The sequence below is a fragment of the Hypanus sabinus genome, chromosome 12 (genome assembly GCF_030144855.1).
Source record: "Hypanus sabinus isolate sHypSab1 chromosome 12, sHypSab1.hap1, whole genome shotgun sequence".
NCBI lineage: Eukaryota > Metazoa > Chordata > Chondrichthyes > Myliobatiformes > Dasyatidae > Hypanus > Hypanus sabinus.
In genome coordinates, this window is record NC_082717.1 from 2,024,490 (window position 1) to 2,049,340 (window position 24,851).

At 46.8% G+C, this 24,851-nt stretch overlaps 1 protein-coding gene across 1 annotated transcript in view; it reads left to right on the forward strand.

Annotated features, from left to right (window-relative positions):
* Window positions 1-24,851, forward strand: part of LOC132403305 (adenylate cyclase type 8-like) — a 191,743-nt gene that overhangs the window by 103,340 nt on the left and 63,552 nt on the right. The window contains exons 12-15 of the mRNA XM_059986758.1: window positions 8,370-8,540; window positions 10,042-10,136; window positions 10,520-11,057; window positions 23,317-23,477. Of these exons, the coding sequence (XP_059842741.1) occupies window positions 8,370-8,540; window positions 10,042-10,136; window positions 10,520-11,057; window positions 23,317-23,477 (965 nt within the window). The remainder of the gene's footprint in view (window positions 1-8,369; window positions 8,541-10,041; window positions 10,137-10,519; window positions 11,058-23,316; window positions 23,478-24,851) is intronic.

Below are 24,851 nucleotides of genomic sequence, written 5' to 3' on the forward strand. Positions count from 1 at the left end.
AAACTTTCTGTTGTTGTCTTGTCCTGTTGTGGTCACTGACTGTGACCCCTCCGTTCCAGGCTAGACCGTTCTTCAGTGGTGGACTCGTCACCCAGGTGAGGGTGGACACACGCACAAGCCCCCACTGGTCTGCCTTCACACACTGTGAGCCTCCCAACCCCACCTTCCTGTGGGTGCACAACGTTCTTTCAGTGTCCCGTGCTGAGTCTGCCTGTGTCTCAGCAGACTTGCTTTTATCTCCCAATGGGGTACCAGCCATTCATCAGCTGTCCATCACCTGGCACCGCCTTGCTGTCTCAGCAGGAATCCACACAAGCAGGCAAAGTGTCCTTGGAGCAAAAGTAAATAATCATCCATGGAGCCATAACTTTAAATCTTTGTCTCTCTCTCTCTCACATCTGCTCTGGTGCCCCCCCCCCCTTCTCTCTCTCTCTCTCTCTCTCTCTCTCTATCTCTCATTAGCAGCATAGTTCACAGGGAGTCAACTCTGGACCCCATCTCCGCCTGGTTTGCTCATCACACCTTTTCTTGGGGAATGTAGATGGGCAAGTGGTAGAAGTGCAGTGACACTTTGGTAACACTAATTATTGGTAAGGTTCAAGGCAGACATGGGTAAAGAGTCAGATGGCTCTCCAGTTGGGTGTTAACTGGAGATGGCAGATTTTGACAGTGTACGGCAGGACCTAATGGAAATAGACTGGGAGCAACTGGGGGAGGAGAAACAACATCTGACAAGTGTGAAGTTTAAACATGAGGCAACACGAGTTCTGAGTATCACATCCCTACAGGGGTAAGAAACAACAACGGTAAGTTTAGAGGACGTTGGTTAATGAAGGGTGCAGGAGATTTAGTCGGGGGAAGAAGGAAGTGTATTTCAAAGATGGGGAAACTGGCTTAAAATGAGTCATTTGAGACCAGATTATAAAGCATAGGAGCAGAATTAGGCTGTTCAGCCCATCAAATCTGTTTCACCATCCCAATTTAAGTGTAATAGAGGTTATAGGAGAGAAATTAGAAAGAAATTAGGAGAGCAATGGGTGTGATGAACTGACCTTGGCAATTAGGATTAAGGAGAACCCACAACCTTTATAAGTATATTGGAGGCAAGAGGTTAGCTAAAGAAGTTATATAAGTGATAAGCCACAAACAAGATTCCAGGTGAATACACTAAATCAGTATCATTAAGCAGTTGAAGGTAGATGGGTTTTTAGAGCAGCTCATGGCTAAGCCCACAACAAGATCAGCTTTTCTGGATTGGGTGTTCTGCAATGAAGTGGCACTGATCAGAAAGCTTAAGGTAAAGGAACTCCTAGGGAAGTGATCATAATATAAGACCATAAAATACAGAGGCAGAATTAGGCCATTTCACCCATCAAGTCTGCTCTGCCATTTAATCGTGGCTGATCCAATTTTCCTCTTAGCAATCTCCTGCCTTCTCCCCATATCCCTTCATGCCCTGACCAATCAAGAATCTATCAACCTGTGCCTTTAATATACCCAACGACTTGTTCTCCTCTAAATGGAGAGAAAATACAAAAAAAAAACTGAGGTGCAAAGGGACTTGGGATTCCTTGTGCAATATTCCCTAAAGGTTAATTTGCAGGTCGACTCTGTGATGAGGAAGACAAATGAAATGTTAGCATTCATTTCAAGAGGACTAGAATATAAAAGCAAGGATGTATTGCTGACGCTTTATAAAGCAATGGCGAGGCCTCACTTGGAGTATTGTGTGCGGGTTTGAGCTCCTTGTCTTAGAAAGGATGTGCAGTTTCTGGAGAAGGTTCAAAGGAAAATGATTTCCAGGATTGAATGGATTGTCATATGAAGAGTGTTTGATGGCTGTGGGCCTGTATTTCCTGGAATTCAGAAGAATGAGGGGTGACCTCATTGAAATCTTTTGAATAGTGAAAGGTCTTGATAGAGCATATGTGGAGAGAATGTTTCCTATGATGGGAGAGTCTATCAGAGAACTCAGCCTCAGAACACAGGGACATCCTTTTAGAATAGAGATAAGGAGGAATTGTTTAGACTGAGAATGGTAAGTCTGTGGAATTTTTTACCACAAGCAGCTGTGGAGGCCAAGTCTTTATGACAATTTAAGGCAGAGTTAGATCGTTGATTGGTCAGTGCATGAAGGAATATGGGAAGAAGGCAGGAGATTTGAGCTGAGAGAAAAATTGGATCATCCATGATGTAATGGTGGAGCAGGGTTGATGGGCCAAAATGGCCTAATTCTTCTCTTATATTTTATGGTCATATGATCTAAGGAGGCTGAGGGGTGACCTTCTAAGGGTTTATAAAATTGTGTGGAGCACTGATAGATTAGAAAGCAAGAGTGACAACACAGGGTTCTGGGCACACACACCCATAATTCCTTGAAAGGGGTGTCACAAGTATATTGGGTCATAAAGGAATTGTTACTTTCATTACTCAAAGTATTGAGTACAGGAATTGAGATGTTATAGTGAAGTTATGTAAGACAGTGGTGAGGCTTAATTTGGAGAATTGTTTGCAGTTCTGGTCACCTACCTACAGGAAGGATGTAAATAAGATTGAAAGCATGCAGGGAAAATTTACAAGGATGTTATCAGAACTGATGGACCTGCGTTATAGGGAAAGGTTGAATAGGTTAGGACTTTATTCCCTGGAGTGTAGGAGAATGAGGGGAGATTTGATAGAGGTATACGAATTATGAGGGGTATATATAGGGTAATTGTAAGCAGGATTTTTCCACTGAGGTTGGGTAAGACTAGAACTAGAAGTCATGGGTTAAAGGTGAAATATTTAAGGGGAACATGAGGGGGAGCTTCTTCACCCAGAAGGTGGTGAGATTGTGGAACGAGCTGTCAGCAGAAGTGGTGCATAGGAGCTCGATTTCAACATTTAAGGGCAGTTTGGATAGTTAAATGGATGGGACAGTGGTATGGAGGGTGATGGTCCAGGTGCAAGTCAATAGAACTAGATAGGTTAGTAGTTCTGTGTGGCCAAAAGGATTGTTTCTATGTTGTAATGTAGTCTTCTATAACTGAATGGGACTTGAGGCGCAGTTTTCAACACCGAGGGTGGTGGGCATGTAGAATAAGCTTCCAGAGGAGGTGGTTTCAATGGGTGTTATTATATCCGTTTAAAAGGTGACTGGTCGAGCTTTTCCTATAGAGGGTGGTGGGGATATGGAATGAGCTTCCAGAGGAGGTGGTATCCATGGGTATCATTACAACATTTAAAAGGTGTTTGGACAAGTACTTGGATTGGAAAGTCTAGAGGTACTTTGGCCTAATGTGGGCAAGTGTGACTGGTACAGAAAGGCACCATGGTTGACATGGGATAGGTGAGCCAAAGGGCCTGTTTCTGTGCTGTGTGGTTCACTGATCCTCTGATTCACTCTCCCTCACATTGACATTTCTCTTCATATCTGTCAGAAATGGTCGACTTTGTCCACTATTGCTCAGCTGGGGAACATCCTCACCATAACTAATCTGTTCAGTTCTTTAACAAAGTTTTAAATTTCATTGAAATTTCCTGTCATCTTTATAAACTTCAGCGAATATGGTCCCCATCAACTGCATTGGTCATCACGTGGTGAAGGAGCCAAGGTAGCAACTGGCAGTTGAATCTTCGCTGCACCCTCTCTGTGGCAAGAACATGCCTAGGTACGGAGACTGAACTGTTCACAATGCTCGATCTGTGGTCTCACCAAAGATTCCGTATAGCTTTGGTAGATGCTTGCAATCAAGGCCAATTTGGCTGTTAAAAATAAGGCTAATATGAAGATATAAAACAAATCTTTATACCACTTTTCCCCCCAATATGTTTGCTACACCTGTCTACTAGCCTTCTGTTCAATGTGTATAAGCCTACCCAAATCCCTTTGTTTATTTATTTGTGTCGAGGTGCAGTGCGGAATAGGTCCTTCCTGCCTTTGAGCCATGCTGCCCAGCAATCATTGACAACCCCCAATTTAACCCTAACACAAGCACCAAACAATTTACAATGACCAATTAACCTATCATCCGGTATGTCTTCGGACTTCGGGAAGAAACCGGAGCACCACACATTCCATGGGGAGAATGTACTGACTCCTTGCAGATGATGCCAGGATTGAACTCTGAACTCCAACATCCTGTTCTGTAATAGTTTTGTGCCCAGTTACTACACTTTCTGCTTCACTCTTCGCACCCTCATATTCACCACCTTATGTTCCAGCTCCACGTCCTCACCTATCCCCTCAGTGTATCCACCCACAAGCACACTCTGTTCAGCAAACTTGGTAATATGACACTGGGTTTCCTTGACAAGCCACTGACACAGAAGTGAATATCTGGGGTCCAGACACCAGCCCTGGTGGGGTTCTCCGCCTGACATCCTGGAATGATCCAGTTCGACATCAAACTCTCAGACCATATGTTACATTGCCCAGAGCTTTGGCACTGTAACCTGCTTGAGCCCTTACTGAAAGCACCCCACATCCACTGGTCCCCTCTTACTGGATAGAGCCTCAGAGAACGTTTGGAAAGTGGTGTTGAGTTAAATTATCAGTCCAGAAGTAGGCACAAGTACCAAATGGTATTCCCCTGCTCTTGGAACAGACTAACCATTTGAACCGGTTAAGAGGTGATTTAACTGAAGCACACGAGATCTCCCTGAGCTTGGGGATCAGAGCCAAGACCAGAGTACCCAGGATTACAAGACCATAAGAGATCGGTGCAGAATTAGATTCATCCCATCGCGTCTACTCTATAATTCCATCATGGCTGATTTATTAATCCTCTCAGTTCTGTTAGACCATAAGACATAGGAGCAGAATTAGGCCATTCACCCATCAAGTCTGTTCCGCCATTCCATCATGGCTGATCCTGGATCCCACTCAACCCCATACACCTGCCTTCTCATCGTAATCTTTGATGCCCTGACTAATCAACAACCTATCAACCTCCGCTTTAAATAAACTCCATGACTTGGCATCTACAACTGTCTGTGGCAATGAGTGTCACAGATTTACCACCCTCTGGGTAAAGAAACTCTCCCCATCTCTGTTCAAAATGGATGCCACTCTCTTCTGAGGCTATGCCCTCTGGTCCTAGACTTCCCCACAATAGGAAGCATCCTGGCCACTTCCACGTTTTTTAGGCTGTCCAATGTTCAGTAGGTTTCAATGAGATCCCGCCCGCCCCATTCATCAAAATTTCAGCAAGTACAGAACCCTTTCATTCCCAGGGTCATTCTCATGACCCTCCTCTGCAATAGGTCACCCATGATCTTACACACTTTCACAGGGAGGGGTGGCTGAAGCTCTGCTCCTATTCCTGTTTTTCATGTTCGGTAATGAGTGCAGGAGTTAGTGTTGTGGGTTCTCAGGAGGATGCAGGTGGCTATGTAGGCAAGTTAGTTGATCAGCGAGGGCCATTACTAATGGAAAATAATGCAGAAAAATATTCAGACGTACACATTGGTATAGAAAGGGGATAATTAAAGTGAAAATTGATAGGTTCTCAGAAAAGGCATCAAAGGCTATGGGGAGAAGGGAGGAGAATGGGGCTGAGAGGGATAATAAATCAGCTATGATGGAATGGTGGAGCAGACTCGATGGGCTGAATGGTCAATGTGTTATGGTCTTATGGTGATGCACATTTTGGGTATAATGGTTAATGTGAGTTCCCTGCCCGGGAGATATTTAAGGCAATATATAAGTGTAGCCATTAGCATAACACTGTTACACCGCCAGTGACTGGGGTTTAATTTGTGCCGCTGCCTGTAAAGAGTTTATACATTCTCCCTGTCACTGCATGCGTCTCCTCTGGGTCTTGTCTTCTCGGTTCCTCCCACATTCCAAAGATGTACAGGTTAATAGGTTAATTGGTCACATGGGTGTAAGTGGGTGGCACAAGTTCATTAGACTGTTCCAGTCCGGTATTTCTAAATAAGCAAATTATAATATATTCAGAGATACCTGTACACACCACAACATGTTCTGATTCTGATATCACAAGCAAACAGCAAGGCAAATGGCACATAACTGTTGACTGCTAGTAATTTGTGCAGGTGTACCCCGATTTATAGACGAGTATTGTGTACGGGTCTGGTGCCCTTCTTTGGGAAGCACATACTTGCGATAAAGAAAGAGAAACAAAGACACACTTGATTGATCCCAAGGATGGGCCAAGTGTTAGGTCATTTTGAAATTCTTCCCTCTTCACTCAGAGTGGTCTGGAGGGCTGTGGAAAGTCAGATAGATGCAGGATCACGAGGACAGTGCTGGAAACTGTCATTGTGGTAAGGCCGAACTTGATGAATGGTAGAGGAAACTTCCAGGCCAGAGGCCTTTTGCTGCTTCCACCACTGGAGTTTTAAAGAACGAGTTGGGTGGGGGATCAGATTGAAACCTACCAAGTATCGACAGGCCAAGATAAGGTGGGTGTGGAAAGAGTGTTTCCTGGAATGGGAGAGTCTAGGATCGGAGGTACAGCCTCAGAATAGAGGGATGTCCCTTTAGAACAGAGATGAGGAGGAATTTCTTTAGGCAGAGAATGGTGAATCTGTGGAATTCTTTGTCACAAATAGCTGTAGAGGTCAAGCAATTGGGTATATTTAAGTTGATAGGTTCTTGATTAGTCTGAGAGTCAAAGGTTACAGGGAGAAAACAGAAAAATGGGATTGAGAAGGAGAATAAATCAGCCATGATTGAATGGTGGAGCAGACTCAATGGGCCAAATGCCCTAATTCTGCTCCTATGTCTTATGGTTGTTTTGCAATTCTATTGTATGAGAAGAGATTACACAGACCAGACCATCATGCTATTCAGAAGTTAAAAGCCAATCTCATTGGGCTTGATGTACATATGCTGACATACATTCTGGATGTTTCTCATGATGGAACATCTTGCATAGGGGTTCAGTCCTGCAATAAGGACTCAACCATTCAGAATGTTGATGAGAGAGATTTCTTCATCCAAAATGTGGTGGTTCTTTGGATTTCTCCACCGAGGAGGCAGTGGAGGCTCAATGATGGACTGGAAGATTTCCAGATGTCAAGGAGATGAAGGAGCATTGGTTTAGTGTAGGTATAGATACAGGAGTGAGCTATCTGAACTTGTTTATTAGGTTCTCGGCTTACCTTCATCTCAGCACCATTTTCCAACTCCATATCCATATCTCTGGACTCTCTTTGTGACACGGATGTGGCAGGAAAACTAACCCAAGTGCAGGACTCCAATGCAGAGGCAGGACCGGGCGACAGAATCTCCGTAGCGAGTGTAGAATCGGGACCAGGCTGAGTCAGGATTAGGGAGACTTGGTTTATGGAGAGATACAGGGTTGAAGACTTGGAATAACATCTCCATCTCCCTCTCCGAGTCACCCAACAATCTGGCAAGGGCTGACCAGAGCTGTCTGAGTCTTATCCTCCGGTGGCTAATGGAAACCAGATGCTGGTGATTGAGAGGAATTGGGAAAGATTGGGAATCAAGTATGGGGATTAAGGACCAATTAGGGAGGAAAGGGAAAAGGTGGGAAATGCCAGCCAGGACCATGACTGTACCCCTTCCTCAAAGGGAGCCTCCCGGCGACTTTCCGGCTTGTCGGGATGGTCTTGATAAAAGTCCTGGATAAGGGAAGGGTCCAGGATAAAGGAGCAGGGAACCCAGGAACGCTCCTCTGGACCATACCCTTCCCAATCCACCAAGTACTGGAACCCTCTGCCCCTTCAGCGCACATCCAATAGTCATCGGACAGTATAAGCTGGATGGTTGTCAATGATTCGGGCTGGTGGGGGAGTATCGGTTGGTGGACATAAGGGACTGGCTGAGACTGGTTTAACTTGGGAGACGTGGAAGGTAGGGTGGATGTGTAGGGAACTTGGTATCTTCAATTGGACCGCCATAGGATTGATAACCCGTTCGACCCTGAATGGGCCTAGGAAGCGAGGAGCGAGTTTTCTATGCTCATTCTTGAGCGGAATGTCTTTGGAGGACAACCATACCAACTGCCCAGGTTTGTACGCCAGTGCCGGAGTCCGGTGTCGGTCGGCTGTCTCCTTGTAGCGATCTTCTGACCGGGCTAGGGCCACGCGTGTTTCTCCCAAATCCTGCGGCACCGGTCAGTATGATCGCGGACGGATAGTACTGCAATCTCTGCTTCCTGCATGGGAAACAACGGGGGCTGGTACCCCAGAGATCGCTTGAACGGGGACTTTCCTAACGATGAACTCATGAGGGAGATGTGGGCATACTTGACCCACAGGAGTTAGTCACTCCGGGTGACTGGGTTGTTTTTGGTCACACAACGCAACGTCGCTCCCAGGTCTTGGTTAGCCCGCTCCCTCTGTCCATTAGTCTTGGGGTGGGAGCCGGATGATGGGCTGACTGATGCACCCAGGGCTCGGCAGGATGCGCTCCACACCCTGGAGACGAACTGGGGACCGCGGTCCGAGACGATGTCGGCGGGGATTCCGTGGAGGCGGAAGACGTGGCGGACAAGGAGGTCAGCGGTCTCTCGGGCCGAGGGGAGCCTACAAAATGCACAGCTTTCGAAAACCTGTCCACCACGGTGAGGATGGTCATATTTCCGCGGGATTTGGGCAGACCCGTAACGAAGTCCAGGGCGATGTGCGACCATGGGCAGCCAGGAACAGGCAGGGGGTGAAGCAATCCCGCAGGCAGCCGAAGCGAGGCCTTTCCCCGGGCACAAGTTGGACATGCCGCGACGTAGGAGCGGGTGTCTGCCTCCATGGAGGGCCACCAAAAATGTCAGGCAAACCGAGACGCATGCCCCCACTGGAGGACCTGAGATCGGACGCGTTCGGGCACATAGAGGCGCTCGGTGTGTCCCTTACCTGGGTCCGGGTCATCCCGTTGGGCTTCTTTTGCCACCGACTCGATCTCCCAGGTGAGGGAAGACACCACGCGGGGGGGGGGGGGGGGGTGAGTTTCTGGACTGGAGGTGTCCTCCCTGGGGTCATATTGGCGGAAGAGTGCGTCCGGCTTTCCGTTCTTGTCCCTGGGCGGTAAGTGATGGTAAACTTGCATCGCCCAAAGAATAATGCCCAATGGGCCTGGCGGGAATTCAGCCGCATGGCGGTTTGAATATACCCCAGGTTTTTGAGATCTGTCCAGACGTCGAATGGATGCTTTGCCTCCTCCAGCCAGTGTCTCCATTCTTCCAACGCCAGTTTGACCGCCAATAATTCTTGATTTCCCACGTCATTATTCCGTTCCGCGGGGGACAATCGGCGGGAGAAGAAGGCACGGGGGTGAACCTTTTCGTCCGTACCCGACTGTTGGGACAGGACTGCTCCTACCCCGGAATCTGAAGCGTCCACCTCCACGATGAATCGTCGGGACGGGTCCGGATGGATCAGGATGGGGGCGGTGGTGAAGCGTCTCTTTAGGTTAGTGAATGCCGCTTCCGCTTCGGCGTCCCAAGAAAAGGGTTTGGAGGGCAAGGTAAACCGGGTGGGGGGGCGGCCACCCGACTGTAGTCCCTGATAAAACGGAGTTGAAGTTCGCGAACCCCAGGAACCGTTGGAGTTGCTTGCGGTTGTTGGCCGAGGCCATTCCTCCACCGCACGGATCTTCTCGGAGTCCGCTCTCACCTGCCCGTCTTCGATGATGTATCCCAGGAAGCTGACCGAAGGGACATGAAACTCACATTCCTCCGTCTTCACAAACAGTTGGTTCTCCCACAGCCTCCACGGACACGGCGAACATGTTCTTGCAGGCTGCGGGAAAAGATCAGGATGTCGTCTAGATAGACCAACACGAAACGGTTAATGAAGTCCGTTAACACATCGTTGATGAAGGCCTGGAAAACGACGAGGGCATTCCTAAGGCCAAACGGCATTACCAGTTACTCAAAATGGCCCAGAGGGGTGTTAAAGGCTCTCTTCCACTCATCCCCTTCCCATATCCTGACGATGTGGTAGGCATTCCGTAGGTCCAGCTTGGAAAAGATGGTCATTCCGTGTAGCGGATCGAAGGCTGAACTAATGAGAGGTAAGGGGTACTTGTTCTTAATGGTGATATTGTTCAAGCCTCGATAATCGATGCAGGGGCAAAGCGATCCATCTTTCTTCTCCACAAAGAACCCGGCGGCCACAGGGGAGGAAGAGGGGCTGATGAGGCCGGCTGCGAGAGACTCGCCCAGGTATTTCTCCATGGCCTCCCTCTCTGGTCGTGATAAATTATAGAGGCGACTGGTGGGCAGCGGGGCCCCAGGGGGGAGGACGATGGCACAGTCATAAGGGCGGTGCGGAGGCAGGGCAAGTGCTCGTTGTTTGCTGAACACCTGTCCCAGGTCGTGGTATTCAGCGGGTACCCGGGAGAGGTCAAGGTCGCCGGAGCCTCCCTGGGAGGTGGGGCCGACCCTAGACAGTGGGCGTGGCATGCTGGACTCCATCTGCCTGTCCTCCCGGCGGTCCAGTCGATCTGGGGATTGTGGTGGACCAGCCAAGGGTATCCTAGTACCACCGGGGCTCGAGGCGAGTGGATTAGATTGAATCTAACCTTCTCTTGGTGATTACCGGACAGGACTACTGTTAAGGGCGGAGTGCGGTGGGTTACCCGAGCCAGCAGCCTACCGTCCAGGCCCCGGGCCTCCAAGGGGGTGGTGAGTGGTTCCCGAGGGATTCCGGCCCGGGCGGCTACGTCCTCATCCAACAGATTCCCCTCAGCGCCGGAATCAACTAGGGCCGATAGGGGCAAGGACTGTTGCTGGAAAATCACAGTGGCCGGGTTTGGGGGGCTGAAGGGAGTATTGTCCACCCCAGCTGCATTGGTTCTTCTTCAAGGACAGATGGAGCAGGAAGGACGCTTAGAGGAGCCAGGGAAGGGGAATTGGTGGAAGGTAGGGAAACAGGGCGTGGATTTGCCCGAGGAGCTGGGTGACCTAGTCTTTTCCCTTCGACGCTCACGCAACCGGTCATCCAGCCTGGTCGCTAAAGAGATTAACGCGTCCAGGCTGTCCGTGTCATCTTTCGCTGCCAGTTCGTCCTTAATCCTTTCTGCGAGACCCTGTGGGAACACCTCCCGTAGGGCCTCGTCGTTCCATCCCGAGTCGGCTGCGAGGGTGCGGAATTCAATGGCATATTTATCCACACTGCGTGGACCTTGACACAGGGTCAGCAAGCGTCTGGCGGCGTCCTTTCCACGAAGGGGCTGCTCGAAAACCTTCCGCATCTCTGAGACAAAGGTGGGGAAGGAGGCGCAAATCTCGGGTTGGTTGTCCCAAATAGCCATAGCCCATGCCAGGGCATCCGCTCATAGCAGCCCCACGACGTACATGATCTTCGACTTATCTGATGCGTGTGTTTGTGGTTGTTGCTCGAAAACCAGGGAGCATTGTAGTAGGAATGCCCTCCACCTTCCTAGGCCCCCCGTGTAGGGTTCTGGCCCCGGAACATACGGCTGTCGGGGATATTGTTGCCAGTTCCAGGGGCACATACGGTCCAGGTTGCCCGGATGGGTCAGCCGGAGTTCTTGAGGGGTGTGGCGGACTAAGGAAGATGGACATCCGGTCCACCTGCTCACTGACCTTCCCCACACTTGTGGCCAGCATATGGAGGTGTTCCGTAACTTCCCAGAGCAATTGGTCGTGGGCACCCAGTAACAAGCCCTAGCTGGCGAGGGCCTGTTGCACGGGATCCAAGTCTGTTGGGTTCATGACTGGCCAGATTGTTCTGTGGTGGGGACGTGGCAGGAAAATGAACCCAGGTGCAGGACTCTGACACGGAGGCAGAATCTCCGTAGCGAGTGTAGAATCGGGACCAGGCTGAGTCAGGACTAGGGAGTCTTGGTTTATGGAGAGACACAGGGTTGAAGACTTGGAGCAGTCAGTCACAATCTGTCTGGCAAGGGCTGATCCCGAGCTGTCGGAGTCTTATCCTCTGGTGGCTAATAGAAACCAGGTGCTGGTGATTGAGAGGAATTGGGAATCAGGTGTGGGGATTAAGGACTAATTAGGGAGGAAAGGGAAAAGGTGGGAAATGCCAGCCAAGACAATGACACTCTGACTCCCCAAGAATCATCAATTTGAAAGAGCACTGTGACTGAGCCACCACTGACCCTTGGGATAGGGGATTCCATAGCTTCAAAGTGAAGAGATGTCTCTATCTCTGTTCTTGGTGGCCAAAGCCCTCTACTTAGAGTTTGCTCCCTGGTTCAACACTTTTCAGGGGAGCATCCTCCAAGCATCTGAAAGTTCTGTACTGTTCTGTGCATTCTCTCTTGCTTCTAAACTCCAGAGTTGCAAAAGTAATCATTCCTCATATGTTAAAGCTGCTATCCCAGGAACTACTTACATATAGAGTAAATAGAATAGTACAGCACATTACAGGCCCTTCGGCCCACAATGTTGTGCTGACCCTCAAACCTTGCCTCACATATAACCCCCCACCTTAAATTCCTCCATATACTTGTCTAGTAGTCTCTTAAACTTCACTAGTGTGTCTGCCTCCACCACTGACTCAGGCAGTGCAATCCACGCACCAACCACTCTCTGAGTGAAAAACCTTCCTCTAATATCCCCCTTGAACTTCCCTCCCCTTACCTTAAAGCTGTGTCCTCTTGCACTGAGCAGTGGTGCCCTGGGGAAGAGGCACTGGCTGTCCACTCTATCTATTCCTCTTAATATCTTGTATACCTCTATCATGCCTCCTTCTCTCCAAACTGTAAAGCCCTAGCACCCTTAATTTCTGATCATAATCCATACTTTCTAAACCAGGCAGCATCCTGGTAAATCTCTTCTGTACCCTTTCCAATGCTTCCACATCCTTCCTATAGTGAGTCGACCAGAACTGGACACAGTACTCCAAGTGTGGCCTAACTAGAGTTTTATAGAGCTGCATCATTACATCGCGTCTCTTAAACTCTATCCCTCAACTTATGAAAGCTAACACCCCATAAGCTTTCTTAACTACCCTATCTACCTGTGAGGCAACTTTCAGGGATCTGTGGACATGTACCCCCAGATCTCTCTGCTCCTCCACACTACCAAGTATCCTGCCATTTACTTTGTACTCTGCCTTGGAGTTTGTCCTTCCAAAGTGTAGCATCTCACACTTCTCCGGGTTGAACTCCATCTGCCACTTCTCAGCCCACTTCTGCATCCTATCAATGTCTCTCTGCAATCTCCGACAATCGTCTACACTATCTACAACACCACCAACCTTTGTGTCACTTGCCAACCCACCCTTCTACCCCCACAGCCAGGTTGTTAATAAAAATCACGAAAAGTAGAGGTCCCATAACAGATCCTTGTGGGACACCGCTAGTCACAACCCTTCAATCTGAATGTACTCCGTCCACCACGACCCTCTGCCTTCTGCAGGCAAGCCATTTCTGAATCCACCTGGCCAAACTTCCCTGGATCCCATGCCTTCTGACTTTCTGAATAAGCCTACCATGTGGAACCTTGTCAAATGCCTTACTAAAATCCATGTAGATCACATCCACTGCACCCCCCTCATCTATATGCCTGGTCACTTCCTCAAAGAACTCTATCAGGCTTGTTAGACACAGTCTGCCCTTCATAAAGCCATGCTGACTGTCCCTGATCAGACCATGATTCTCTAAATGCCCATAGATTCTATCTCTAAGAATCTTTTCCAACAGTTTTCCCACCACAGACGTAAGGCTCTCAGGTCTATAATTACCCAGACTATCCCTACAACTTTTTTTGAACAAGGGGACAACATTCGCCTCCCTCCAATCCTCCAGTACCATTCCTGTGGACAATAAGGACATAAAGATCCTAGCCAGAGGCTCAGCAATCTCTTCCCTCGCCTCATGGAGCAGCCTGGGGAATATTCCATCAGGCCCCGGGGACTTATCCATCCTAATGTATTTTAACAACTCCAACACCTCCTCTCCCTTAATATCAACATGTTCCAGAACATCAACCTCACTCATATTGTCCTCATCGTCATCAAGTTCCCTCTCAGTGGTGAATTCCGAAGAGAAGTATTCATTAAGGACCTCGCTCACTTCCACAGCCTCCAGGCACATCTTCCCACTTTTATCTCTAATTGGTCCTACCTTCAATCATGTCATCCTTTTGTTCTTCACATAATTGAAGAATGCCTTGGGGTTTTTCTTTACGTCACTCACCAAAGCCTTCTCATGCCCCCTTCTTGCTCTTCTCAGCCCCTTCTTAAGCTCCTTTCTTGCTACCCTATATTCCTCAATAGACCCATCTGATCCTTGCTTCCTAAACCTCACGTATGCTGCCTTCTTCCACCTGACTAGATTTTCCACTTCACTTGTCACCCATGGTTCCTTCACCCTACCATTCTTTATCTTCCTCACCAGGACAAATTTATCCCTAACATCCTGCAAGAGATCCTTAAACATCGACCACATGTCCATAGTGCATTTCCCTGCAAAAACATCATCCCAGTTCACACACGCAAGTTCTAGCCTTATAGCCTCATAATTTGCCCTTCCCCAATTAAAAATTTTCCTGTCCTCTTTGATTCTATCCTTTTCCATGATAATGATAAAGGTCAGGGAGTGGTGATCACTGTCCCCCAGATGCTCACCCACTGACAGATCTGTGACCTGACCCGGTTTGTTACCTAATACTAGATCTAGTATGGCATTCCCCCTAGTCAGCCTGTCAACATACTGTGACAGGAATCCATCCTGGACACACTTAACAAACGCTGCCCCATCTAAACCCTTGGAACTAATCAAGTGCCAATCAATATTAGGGAAGTTAAAGTCACCCATGATAACAACCCTTTTATTTTTGTACCTTTCCAAAATCTGCCTCCCAATCTGCTCCTCGGTATCTCTGCTGCTACCAGGGGGCCTATAGAATACCCCCAATAGAGTAACTGCTCCCTTCCTGTTCCTGACTTCCACCCATACTGACTCAAAAGAGGATCCTGCTACATTACCCACCCTTTCTGCAGCTCTAATAGTATCCCTGACCAGTAATGCCACCCCTCCTCCCCTTTCCCCCCTCTCTATCCCTTTTAAAGCACTGAAATCCGGGAATATTGAGAATCCATTCCTGCCCTGGTGCCAGCCAAGTCTCCGTAATGGCCACTACATCATAATTCCATGTATGTATCCAAGCTCTCAGTTCATCACCTTTGTTCCTGATGCTTCTTGCATTGAAGTACACACACTTTAGCCCTTCTACCTTACTACCTTTACACCCTTTATTCTGCTTCTCTTTCCTCAAAGCCTCTCTATAAATTAGATCTGGCTTTACTCCATGCATTTCTTTCATTGCCCTATCGCTCCGGGTCCCATCCCCCTTGCAAATTAGTTTAGACCCTCCCAAACCATGCTAGCAAACCTACCTGCAAGGATATTGCTCCCCTTCGAGTTCAGGTGCAACCCATCCAATCTGTACAGGTCCCATCTTCCCTAGAAGAGATCCCAATGGTCCAATGGTACTTGAGTGGATCTTCACTGCACACCCTCTATGGTTTTTCTTGGGTAAGGAGATCTAAACCCCATGGTACTCCAGCTGGGCTCTCATCCAGGCTAGGTATCATGGGAATAAGATATCTTTACTCTTGCACTCATAAGTATACAAAAGGTTAAAAAAACTAGGTATTGATAGAGATCTAGAAGATTATAAGGCTAGCAGGAAGGAGCTTAAGAATGAAATTAGGAGAGCCAGAAGGGGCCATGAGAAGGCCTTGGTGGGCAGGATTACAGGAAACCTTAAAAAAGGTTTGTTAAGTCATGGCGACCAGAAGAGGTGTACCCCAGGCTACTGTGGGAGGCGAGGGAGGAGATTGCTGAGCTTCTGGCGATGATCTTTGCATCATCAATGGGGACGGGAGAGGTTCTGGAGGATTGTAGGGTTGCAGATGTTTTTCCCTTATTTAAGAAAGGGACTAGAGATAGCCCAGAAAATATAAACCACTGAGTCTTATTTCAGTGGTTGGTAAATTGATGGAGAAGATCCTGAGAGTCAGGATTTATGAACATTTGGAGAGGTATAAACCTCTGTGCCAGAGGCAGGACCACTACAACTCATTCCTGGTAGGTCATCCCCATCAACAGTATCCAGTACGGTATACTTATTGTTAATGGGAATGGCCGCAGGGGTGCTCTGCTCTCTCTGCCTGCTCCCCCTGCCCCTCTGGACCGTCACCCATCTGCCTACTTCTTGGTTTTTTGGTGTATATAAATAAATATAAATATATATAAAGAACAATAGAACCATAGAACACTACAGCACAGTACAGGCCCTTCAGCCCTCCATGTTGTGCCGACCCATATAATCCTTAAAAAAAAAAGTACTAAACCCACACTACCCCATAACCCTCCATTTTTATTTCATCCATGTGCCTGTCCAAGAGGCTCTTAAATATCTCTAATGTTTTAGCCTCCACCACCACCCCTGGCAAGTCATTCCAGGCACTCACAACCCTCTGTGTAAAACCTTACCCCTGAGTTCTCCCCTAAACTTCCCTCCCTTAATTTTGTACATATGCCCTCTGTTGTTTGCTATTGGTGCCCTAGGAAACAGGTACTGACTATCCAGCCTATCTATGCCTCTCATAATCTTGTAGACCTCTATTGTCCCCTCTCATTCTTCTATGCTCCAAAGAGAAAAGTCCCAGCTCTGCTAACCTTGCCTCATAAGACTTGTTCTCCAATCCAGGCAACATCCTGGTAAATCTCCTCTGCACTCTCTCCATAGCTTCCACATCCTTCCTATAATGAGGTGACCAGAAGTGAACACAATACTCTAAGTGCGGTCTCACCAGAGAATTGTAGTGTTGCAACATGACCTCTCAACTCTTGAACTCAATCCCCCTGCTAGTGACGCCTCTGTCATTGACATAAAATGTAAAAATGTAGTAAAACGTAAAAAGAAGCAGTCCCAGCATAGACCCCTGTGGAACACCACTAATAACCAGCAGCCAACCAGAAGAGGCTTGCTTTATTCCTAATCTTTGCCACCAAACAATCAGTCACTGCTTTATCCATGCTAGAATCTTGCCTGCAATACCTTGAGCCCGTAGCTTGTTAGTTAGCCTCACATGTGCTTTATCAAAGGCCTCTAAAAATCCAAGTACACAACATCCACCAATTCTCCTTTGCATATCCTGCTTATTATTTGTTCAAAGCATTCCAACCACTTGCATATTTTCTCAAAGTGCAATGTATTCCTTTCACTCCATTATACATTTGGGTATTTCATTTTTTGCTACTTAAAATAATAATTACATTGATTAAGTTAGCTTGTAATAGACAATAAGATTTGTCTTTTTAACATTTTGTCGAATAAATGCCCCAGAACATTCTAGGGGGATCAGGGGGTAGTTATTTTCTGGACAGAGTGCAGGAGTTTGTGGCAAAGAAGGAAAATTGAATTGGAAATGGACAACAAACATAGGAGAAGATGAAAAGAGATACTGTTGTCGGAAAAACCATGCTGACTTTGGTCTCAGAGTGAATGTGTAGATAACTTTTAGTTAACTAGTTCTCACATGATCTTGGAGAAATTTCTATGCTTTGCCCTTGGATGTTGCATGGATGTTTGTTTATGTTTCGCCTGGACCGTGTTTTCTGCCAGAAATGTTTGGTACCATGAGTGAATGAAGTGAAGCAAACCGGATTGATTTTGCAACAATGAGCTCCAACAATTATATGCACACTATAGGCTAATATAGGTGTAGTGGGCCCTTTACTTTACTTTGTTTGTTATAGTTTAAAATACTTGTCAATATAATTTTAATCTAAGCTTATACTGGTATGAGCTAAATTATTGCTTCCATTAAACTTCCTTGTAACTATAATACCAAGGTAAGTAAATTGATTATGAACTACTTTAAAGGGAGGTCATGAAATGCTAATACTTGTGCTTCTTTATTAATTGGGAAAAGTTCACTCATATATAAATTAAGTTTATAGCCAGAAAACTGGCTAAATTGATCAAGAAGTGAAAACATTGGAGGTAAGGATGTGGACGGATTTGAAAGAAAAAGTAATAGATCATCAGCATAAAGAGAAACTTTATGCTCAACATATTTTTTTTTCAGTCCCTTGCTTTCAGCTCTTTTGTTTTTTGGTAGTAGGCATTATTATCTTCTGTTTTCAAGTGTATTTACAGTTTTGGGGGTTTGAATGTTCTGATTTATATTTTCTACATTTTGTCTTGGTTGGTCTGGAGTTTTTTTTTGTTGTGGGGCTTGGGGAGGAAACTAACTTTACATGACTTCAATTTGGGTGCTTTCTCAATTATCTTATTTTGTATTATATTACTATTGTATGTTTATCTTGCACTGTACTAATTTTCTACTTCGTTTTGGGGTTTTTTATTGTAGTGTTGTAGAAAATGCATTAAAAAAATCAAAAAAAAATTATTGCTTCCTGGTAAATTTTCATGGATGTGTTAGTGTTCATACAAATAGTAGCCTCATTTTTCCTTAAAGGAATATTCAAACTTTTATGGTTTGTGTTTACCTGTATCATATTTACCCTAGGCTTGTTTATTTATTAGAAATAGCCTTTCCATCATTATTCCTGTGCATTGCAGAGTTATGTTACTATTAGTAAGGTCAAGCCGAGGAGTGGAGGTGGGGACAAGCCCCCAGTACCTAAAAGTCCTCCTCACGGCGGGTGCCTCAAATAGCCTCTGACAACCAAGTCCAACTCCTGGCCTTCTCGTGTGGCTCAGCCTCTAAGCCCGGCGGAAGTTTCTTCTGACAGCAAAAGGGGCGAAGGCAGGTCCTGGCACCTTAAAACTAGTGCTTTGGGTAGATGGAGCTTGTTAGCCTGGGAAAGCAGTCCATCTAAGAGAGGGAAAACTCTGATTTCAAACCTCTGCTGCTTTGCTGCCGTACCCACTTACAGGAAAGGCTTTGGGAGTAAATCTGAAGACAAATCTGGAGTCTCTAAGGCAGTCCGACGTTGCCTTCAACCTCACTCTGGCAGCTCCTGTGATGTCACTGGTGCCGATCTGTATCGGCCCTTGCCCTTCCCTTGGACAGCATGTGGAGTGGAGTGGAGAGGGTAGACTTGCTGCTTGGGCAACTGCCAGTCTTCCGCACAACCCTGCCCAGGCCTGCACCCTGGAGAAGACTTTCCAGGCACAGATCCATGGTCTCATGAGACTAACGGATGCCATAATCATCATCAGACTGCATTCACAGTACTAGCTAACTCATTATGAGCCTATGGTGAGAGGGTTACATCATTATTGGAAGGATATGGAAGCTTTAGAGAGGGTCCAGAAGAGATTCACCAGGATGTTGCCTGGACTAGAGAGTATGTCTTATGAGGGTAGGTTGAGCAGGCTGGGTTTTTTCTTGCTTGAATATAGGAGGTGACTTGTTGGACATATACAAGACGATAAGAGGCTAGATCGACTGGATAGCTAGGGAATTCTTCCCACAGCAGTATTGGCTCACACAAGGCAGCACAATTTTAAGGTGATCAGAGGACAGTATGGGATGGATGTCAGGAGTATGTATTTTACTCACAGAGTGGTTGGTGTGTGGGCGCCCTGCCAGGGGTGATAATAGAGGCAGCTGTATTGGTAACTCTTAAGATACTCTTAGGCATGTGGATGATAGAAAATGGAGGGTTATGTGAAGGGAAGGGTTGGTTAACAGGTCACCACAAGATTGTGGGCTGCAGGATCTGTTCTGCACTGTGATGTTCTATGTTCCTTCTGCGCTGTATGACACATGATTGTATATTGTATCCCATCTGCTGCATCTACACTCATTCGCTCAGCTTGCCCATATTCCTGAGAGGGTAAATGATCAACTGCCATGAGGGGCTGAATAGCCTCCCCTGCCCTTATCCCATTCAGTGATGGAGGTGGTCTGCATATTCAGTGGGGAGAGAGACTGTCTGATCAGAGGGGAGACAGGCCACACTATCAGTGGGCAAACAGTCTGTCTGGTCGGTGAGGAGATGGACTGTCTGGTCAGAGGGGAGAAAGGCTGCATTATCAGTGGGCAAACAGTCTGTCTGGTCGGTGGGGAGAGAGACCGTCTGGTCAGTGGGGAGACAGACTGGCTGTTCTGTGAGCAGATGGTCTCTCTGCTCCGAGGGAATACTATCCAGTGTGTCTCCCACTGAAAAAGAGCTGTTACCAGTGACCAGTCTGGACATTGTACGTTCTGAGAGGAGGGGGCACTCTTTCCCATTCAGGTCACTGGCCGAGTACAGACGGCAGCAGTGGGTCGGTCAGTGGAGCAAGAAAGGGCTTTGATCAGTGGCCAATCCAGAAATTGTACGTTCTGAGAGGAGGGGGCTTCAATCAGGTCCACTGCCTGAGTACAAAAGGCAGTAGAAGCTTCCAGAAGAGAGGCTTCAGTGAGAGAAAGCAAAAGAAAAGAAATGCTTGTGTTTTTTCCCTTCTTTATATCTGCTCAGCTAGGATAGTAGAGATGCCAGGCAGGATAGTTGAATACTCCTCTTGCGGGATGTGGGAAGGCCTCCAGTGTCCCTGACGACTACAACTGCGAGAAGTGCGTCCAGCTGCAGCTTCTAACACCCCACGCTAAAGAGTTGGAGCTGGAACTGGATGAACTCTGGATCATTCGGGAGGCTGAGTGGTGATAGGACACACAGAGAGGTAGTTACACCTGAGGTGCAGGACACAGGAAACTGGGGGACAATCAGGAAGGGGAAATGGGTTAAGAAGCCAATGCAGATTACCCCTGTGGCCAACACCCTCAACAACAGGTGTATTACTTTGGATACTGTTGGGGGGGGTGCTGGTGGGGGGAATGACCTAACAGAAGTCACAATGGTCAGGTGTCTGGCACTGAGTCTGCCTCTGTGGCTCAGAGGGAAAGGGGAAGAAGAGGCATGTTATGGTGATAGGGGATTCGTTAGTTAGGGGAACAGACAGGAGGTTCTGTGGGCAAGAACAAGATTGCTGATTGGTATGTTGCCTCCCGGGTTTCAGGGTCAGGGATATCTCAGACTGAGTCCTCAGCATTCTGAAGTGTGAGGGTGAACAGACAGAATCATGGTCCATGTGGGTACCAATGACATGGGTAGGGTGGGTGATCAAGTTCTGCAGAGGGAGTTAGGTGCTATGTTAAAGGGAAGGACCTCCAGGGTTGAGATCTTGGGATTGCTACCCATGTCACGTGCTAGTGAGGCCAGAACTAAGAAGATTGTACAGTCTAATACATGGCTAAGGGGTTGCTGTGGGAGTGAATTTGGGTCATGGGATCTCTTCCAGGGAAAATGGGACACATACAGAAGGGACAAATTGCACCTGAACTAGAGGGGTCTGATATTCTAGTGGGAAAGTCTGTTAATACTGCACGGTGGGGTTTAAACTAGAGTTGCTGAGGGATGGGAACCAGAGTGCCAGAACAGTTAGTGGAGTTGTGGAGGGAGCTGCTGGTAAGACCTCAAAGTCAGGAATTAAAAGGTTGAGCATGGTGTGCTGAGCTGCCTATGTTTCAATGCAACAAGTTTCATGGAAAAGGTGGATAATAATGCTGAAGATGAGGTAGCCGGTTTACAAACAGAGGCAAGGTGTAGTGAGGAGAGGCTGTTGACAGGGCAAAATTACAGTCAACAGATGGGAAAGTAAAAGGCAGATTAAATCGACAAGGGGGAATACAGGATAAGCTGTTTTAGTTTAATTTGTGCAGTATACGCAATAAGGTAGATGAACTTGCAACACAGTTGCAGATTGGCAGGTAAGGTTCATGGCTGAAAGATTATAGCTGGGGGCTTAAAAGTCCAAGGATACACATTGTATCGAAAAGACAGGCAGGAAGAGTAGAGGGGGCAGTGTTGCTCTGTTGGTAAAAAATGAAATCAAATCATTAGAAGGAGGTGACATTGTGTTGGATGATGCTGAACCATTGTGGATAGAACTACGGAACTGCTAGGGTAAAAAGATCCTGAGTTATATACAGACCCCCAAACAGTAGTAAGGATGTGGCTAACAAGTTAAAACAGGAGATAGAAAATGCGTGCCAAAAGGGCAATGTTATAATAGTCATGGGGGTAGATTGGGAAACTCAGGTTGGTGTGGGATTCTATGGGGGGGGGGGGTGCAGTTTCCAGCAAGGCTACAAGATGGCTTTTCAGAGCAGTTCATGGTTGAGCCCACAAGAGGATCAGCTATTCTGGACTCGGTGATGTGTAATCTACCGGAATTGATGAGAGAGCTTAAGGTAAAAGCACCCTTGGGGGTAAGTAATCATAATATGGTCAAACGAGAAAATCTGCAGATGCTGGAAATCTAAACAATACATGCAAAATGCTGGAGGGACTCAGCAGTCTTTGAAAAAGATTAAATGGTTGATGTGCTGGGCCATAACCCTTTATCAGAACTAATATGATCAAATTCACCCTGAAATCTGAGGAGAAAAAGAATTTGAGAAGTCAGGTGCAGTCCTTTAACATCTGCCGGATGATGCTGAGGATGTTCTACGAGGCTGTGGTGGCCAGTGCTATCATGTTTGCTGTTGTGTGCTGGGGCAGCAGGCTGAGGGTAGCAGACACCAACAGAATCAACAAACTCATTTGTAAGGCCAGTGATGTTGTGGGAGGTGGAACTGGACTCTCTGACGGTGGTGTCTGAAAAGAGGATGCTGTCCAAGTTGCATGCCATCTTGGACAATGTCTCTCATCCACTCCATAATGTACTGGTTAGGCACAGGAGTACATTCAGCCAGAGACTCATTCCACCGAGATGTAACACTGAGCGTCATAGGAAGTCATTCCTACCTGTGGCCATCAAACTTCACAACTCCTGTCTCGGAGTGTCAGACACTCTGAGCCAATAGGCTGGTCCTGGACTCATTCCCAGTTAGCATTATTTACTTATTATTATTTAATTATTTATGGTTTTATATTGCTGTATTTCTACACTATTCTTGGTTGCTGTGGCTGTAACGAAACCCAGTTTCCCTCGGGACCAATAAAGTATGTCTGTCTGTCTGAGTAACCTCGCTGTGTACTGCTCCCACCACTGATTTGAATCGTCGGAATGTTCCCAAACTGTGGGACTGCAATACCCAAAACTATAAGGGATCAAGACACAGTTGACACTTTTTAACCCTGTTTTTAATGAACATCTTTTGTCTTTTATTTTCATGTTTATTTTTATTTTTTTATTTTATTTTCATGTTTGCCCTTTATCCCACTGTAAAGAACATTGAACAACATTGTCTGTATGAAGTTGTGTGGTGGCTGTGGGAGGGTCTGGTGGGTGCTGAGGAGCTGAGTTCACCTGCACAAGAGCAAGGTGTCCATGAGCTACCCATTGCCCTCTATCTTCGTGGCTTGGTCACGAAGCAATTCTAGGCTGCTGGGGACAATGTGGACAATGGAGTTGCCCTAACCTGGACTTGTGTTTCTTCCTTCAGTTTTTTATGCTGGTTGGTGTGCCAACCATTGTCACTTGCGCTGTCTTTCTCCATCTGCATTCGGTTGTGAAGATGTTGTGTCTTGCAGTGATCATGGCCAGCTACATCTACATTACTGAAGTCACCCTGGATCATGATAATCCTCAAACATCAGTGACCAGGTAATGACCCCAGCTTCCAGAAACATTGCCAGCAAACTGAGATTTTCAACATAGAACATAGAAAACCTACAGCGCAATACAGGCTCTTTGGCCCACAAAGCTCTGCCAAACATGTCCTTACTTTAGAAATTACCTAGGGTTACCCATAGCCCTCTATTTTTCTAAGCTCCATGCACCTATCCAAGAGTTTCTTAAAAGACCCTGTTGTATCAACTTCCACCACTCCATACACTTACCACTCTCAGCAGAAAAAAAAACTTACCCCTGACATCTCCTCTGTACCTACTTCCAAGCACCTTAAACCTGTGTCTTCTCATGTTAACTACTTCAGCCCTGGGAAAAAGCCTCTGACTATCCACATGATCGATCCCTTTCATCATCTTATACACCTCTATCAGGTCACCTCTCATCCTCCATCTGACTATATAGCTGCAACATTACGTCTCAGCTCCTAAACTTAATCCCACGTTTGATGAAGGCCAATGCACCATATGCTTTCTTCACCACAGATTCAACCTGCGCATCTGCTTTGAGTGTCCAATGGACTCAGACTACAAGATCCCTCTGATCCTCCACACTGCCAAGAGTCTTACCATTAATACTATATTCTGCCATCATATTTGACCTACCAAAATGAACCACCTCACACTTATCTGGGTTGAACTCCATCTGCCACTTCTCAGCCCAGTTTTGCATCCTATCAATGGCTAGCACAAGAGGGCACAGTTTTAAGTGCTTGGAAGTAGATCCAGAGGAGATGTCAGAGGTAAGTTTTTTATGCAGAGTGGTGAGTGCGTGGAATGGGCTGCCGGGGACGGGGGTGGAGGCGGATACGATAGGGTCTTTTAAGCAACTGCTGGACAGGTACATGGAGCTTAGAAAAATAGAGGGCAATGGGTAGCTCTAGGTAATTTCTAAGGTAAGGACATGTTTGGCAGAGCTTTGTGGGCCAAAGGGCCTGTATTGTACTGTAGGTTTTCTATGTTTCTATGTTTCTAACTAATGCTTCATTGTTCCTGTCTAATGCCCTTGTAATTTGCACTCCTCCAATTTAAAACTCTTTCACAAAGTCCATACCTATTATCTATATCGTTCCTCAAAGATAAGGAGTTGTGGTCACTGTTCCCTAACTGTTCATCCACTGAGAGGTCAGTAACCTGACCAGGCTTATAACCCAGCACGAATGCCAGTCCAGCCCCTCCTCTTGTTGGACCATCCACATATTGATTTAAGAAACCTTCCTGGATTCATTTAATAAATTCAGCCCCATCTAAACCCTTACACTTAGAAAGTCCCTGTTTATATGAGGGAAGTTAAAATTCCCATGACAACACCCCTGTTATTTTCACAGATTTCTTTAATGTGATGACATAT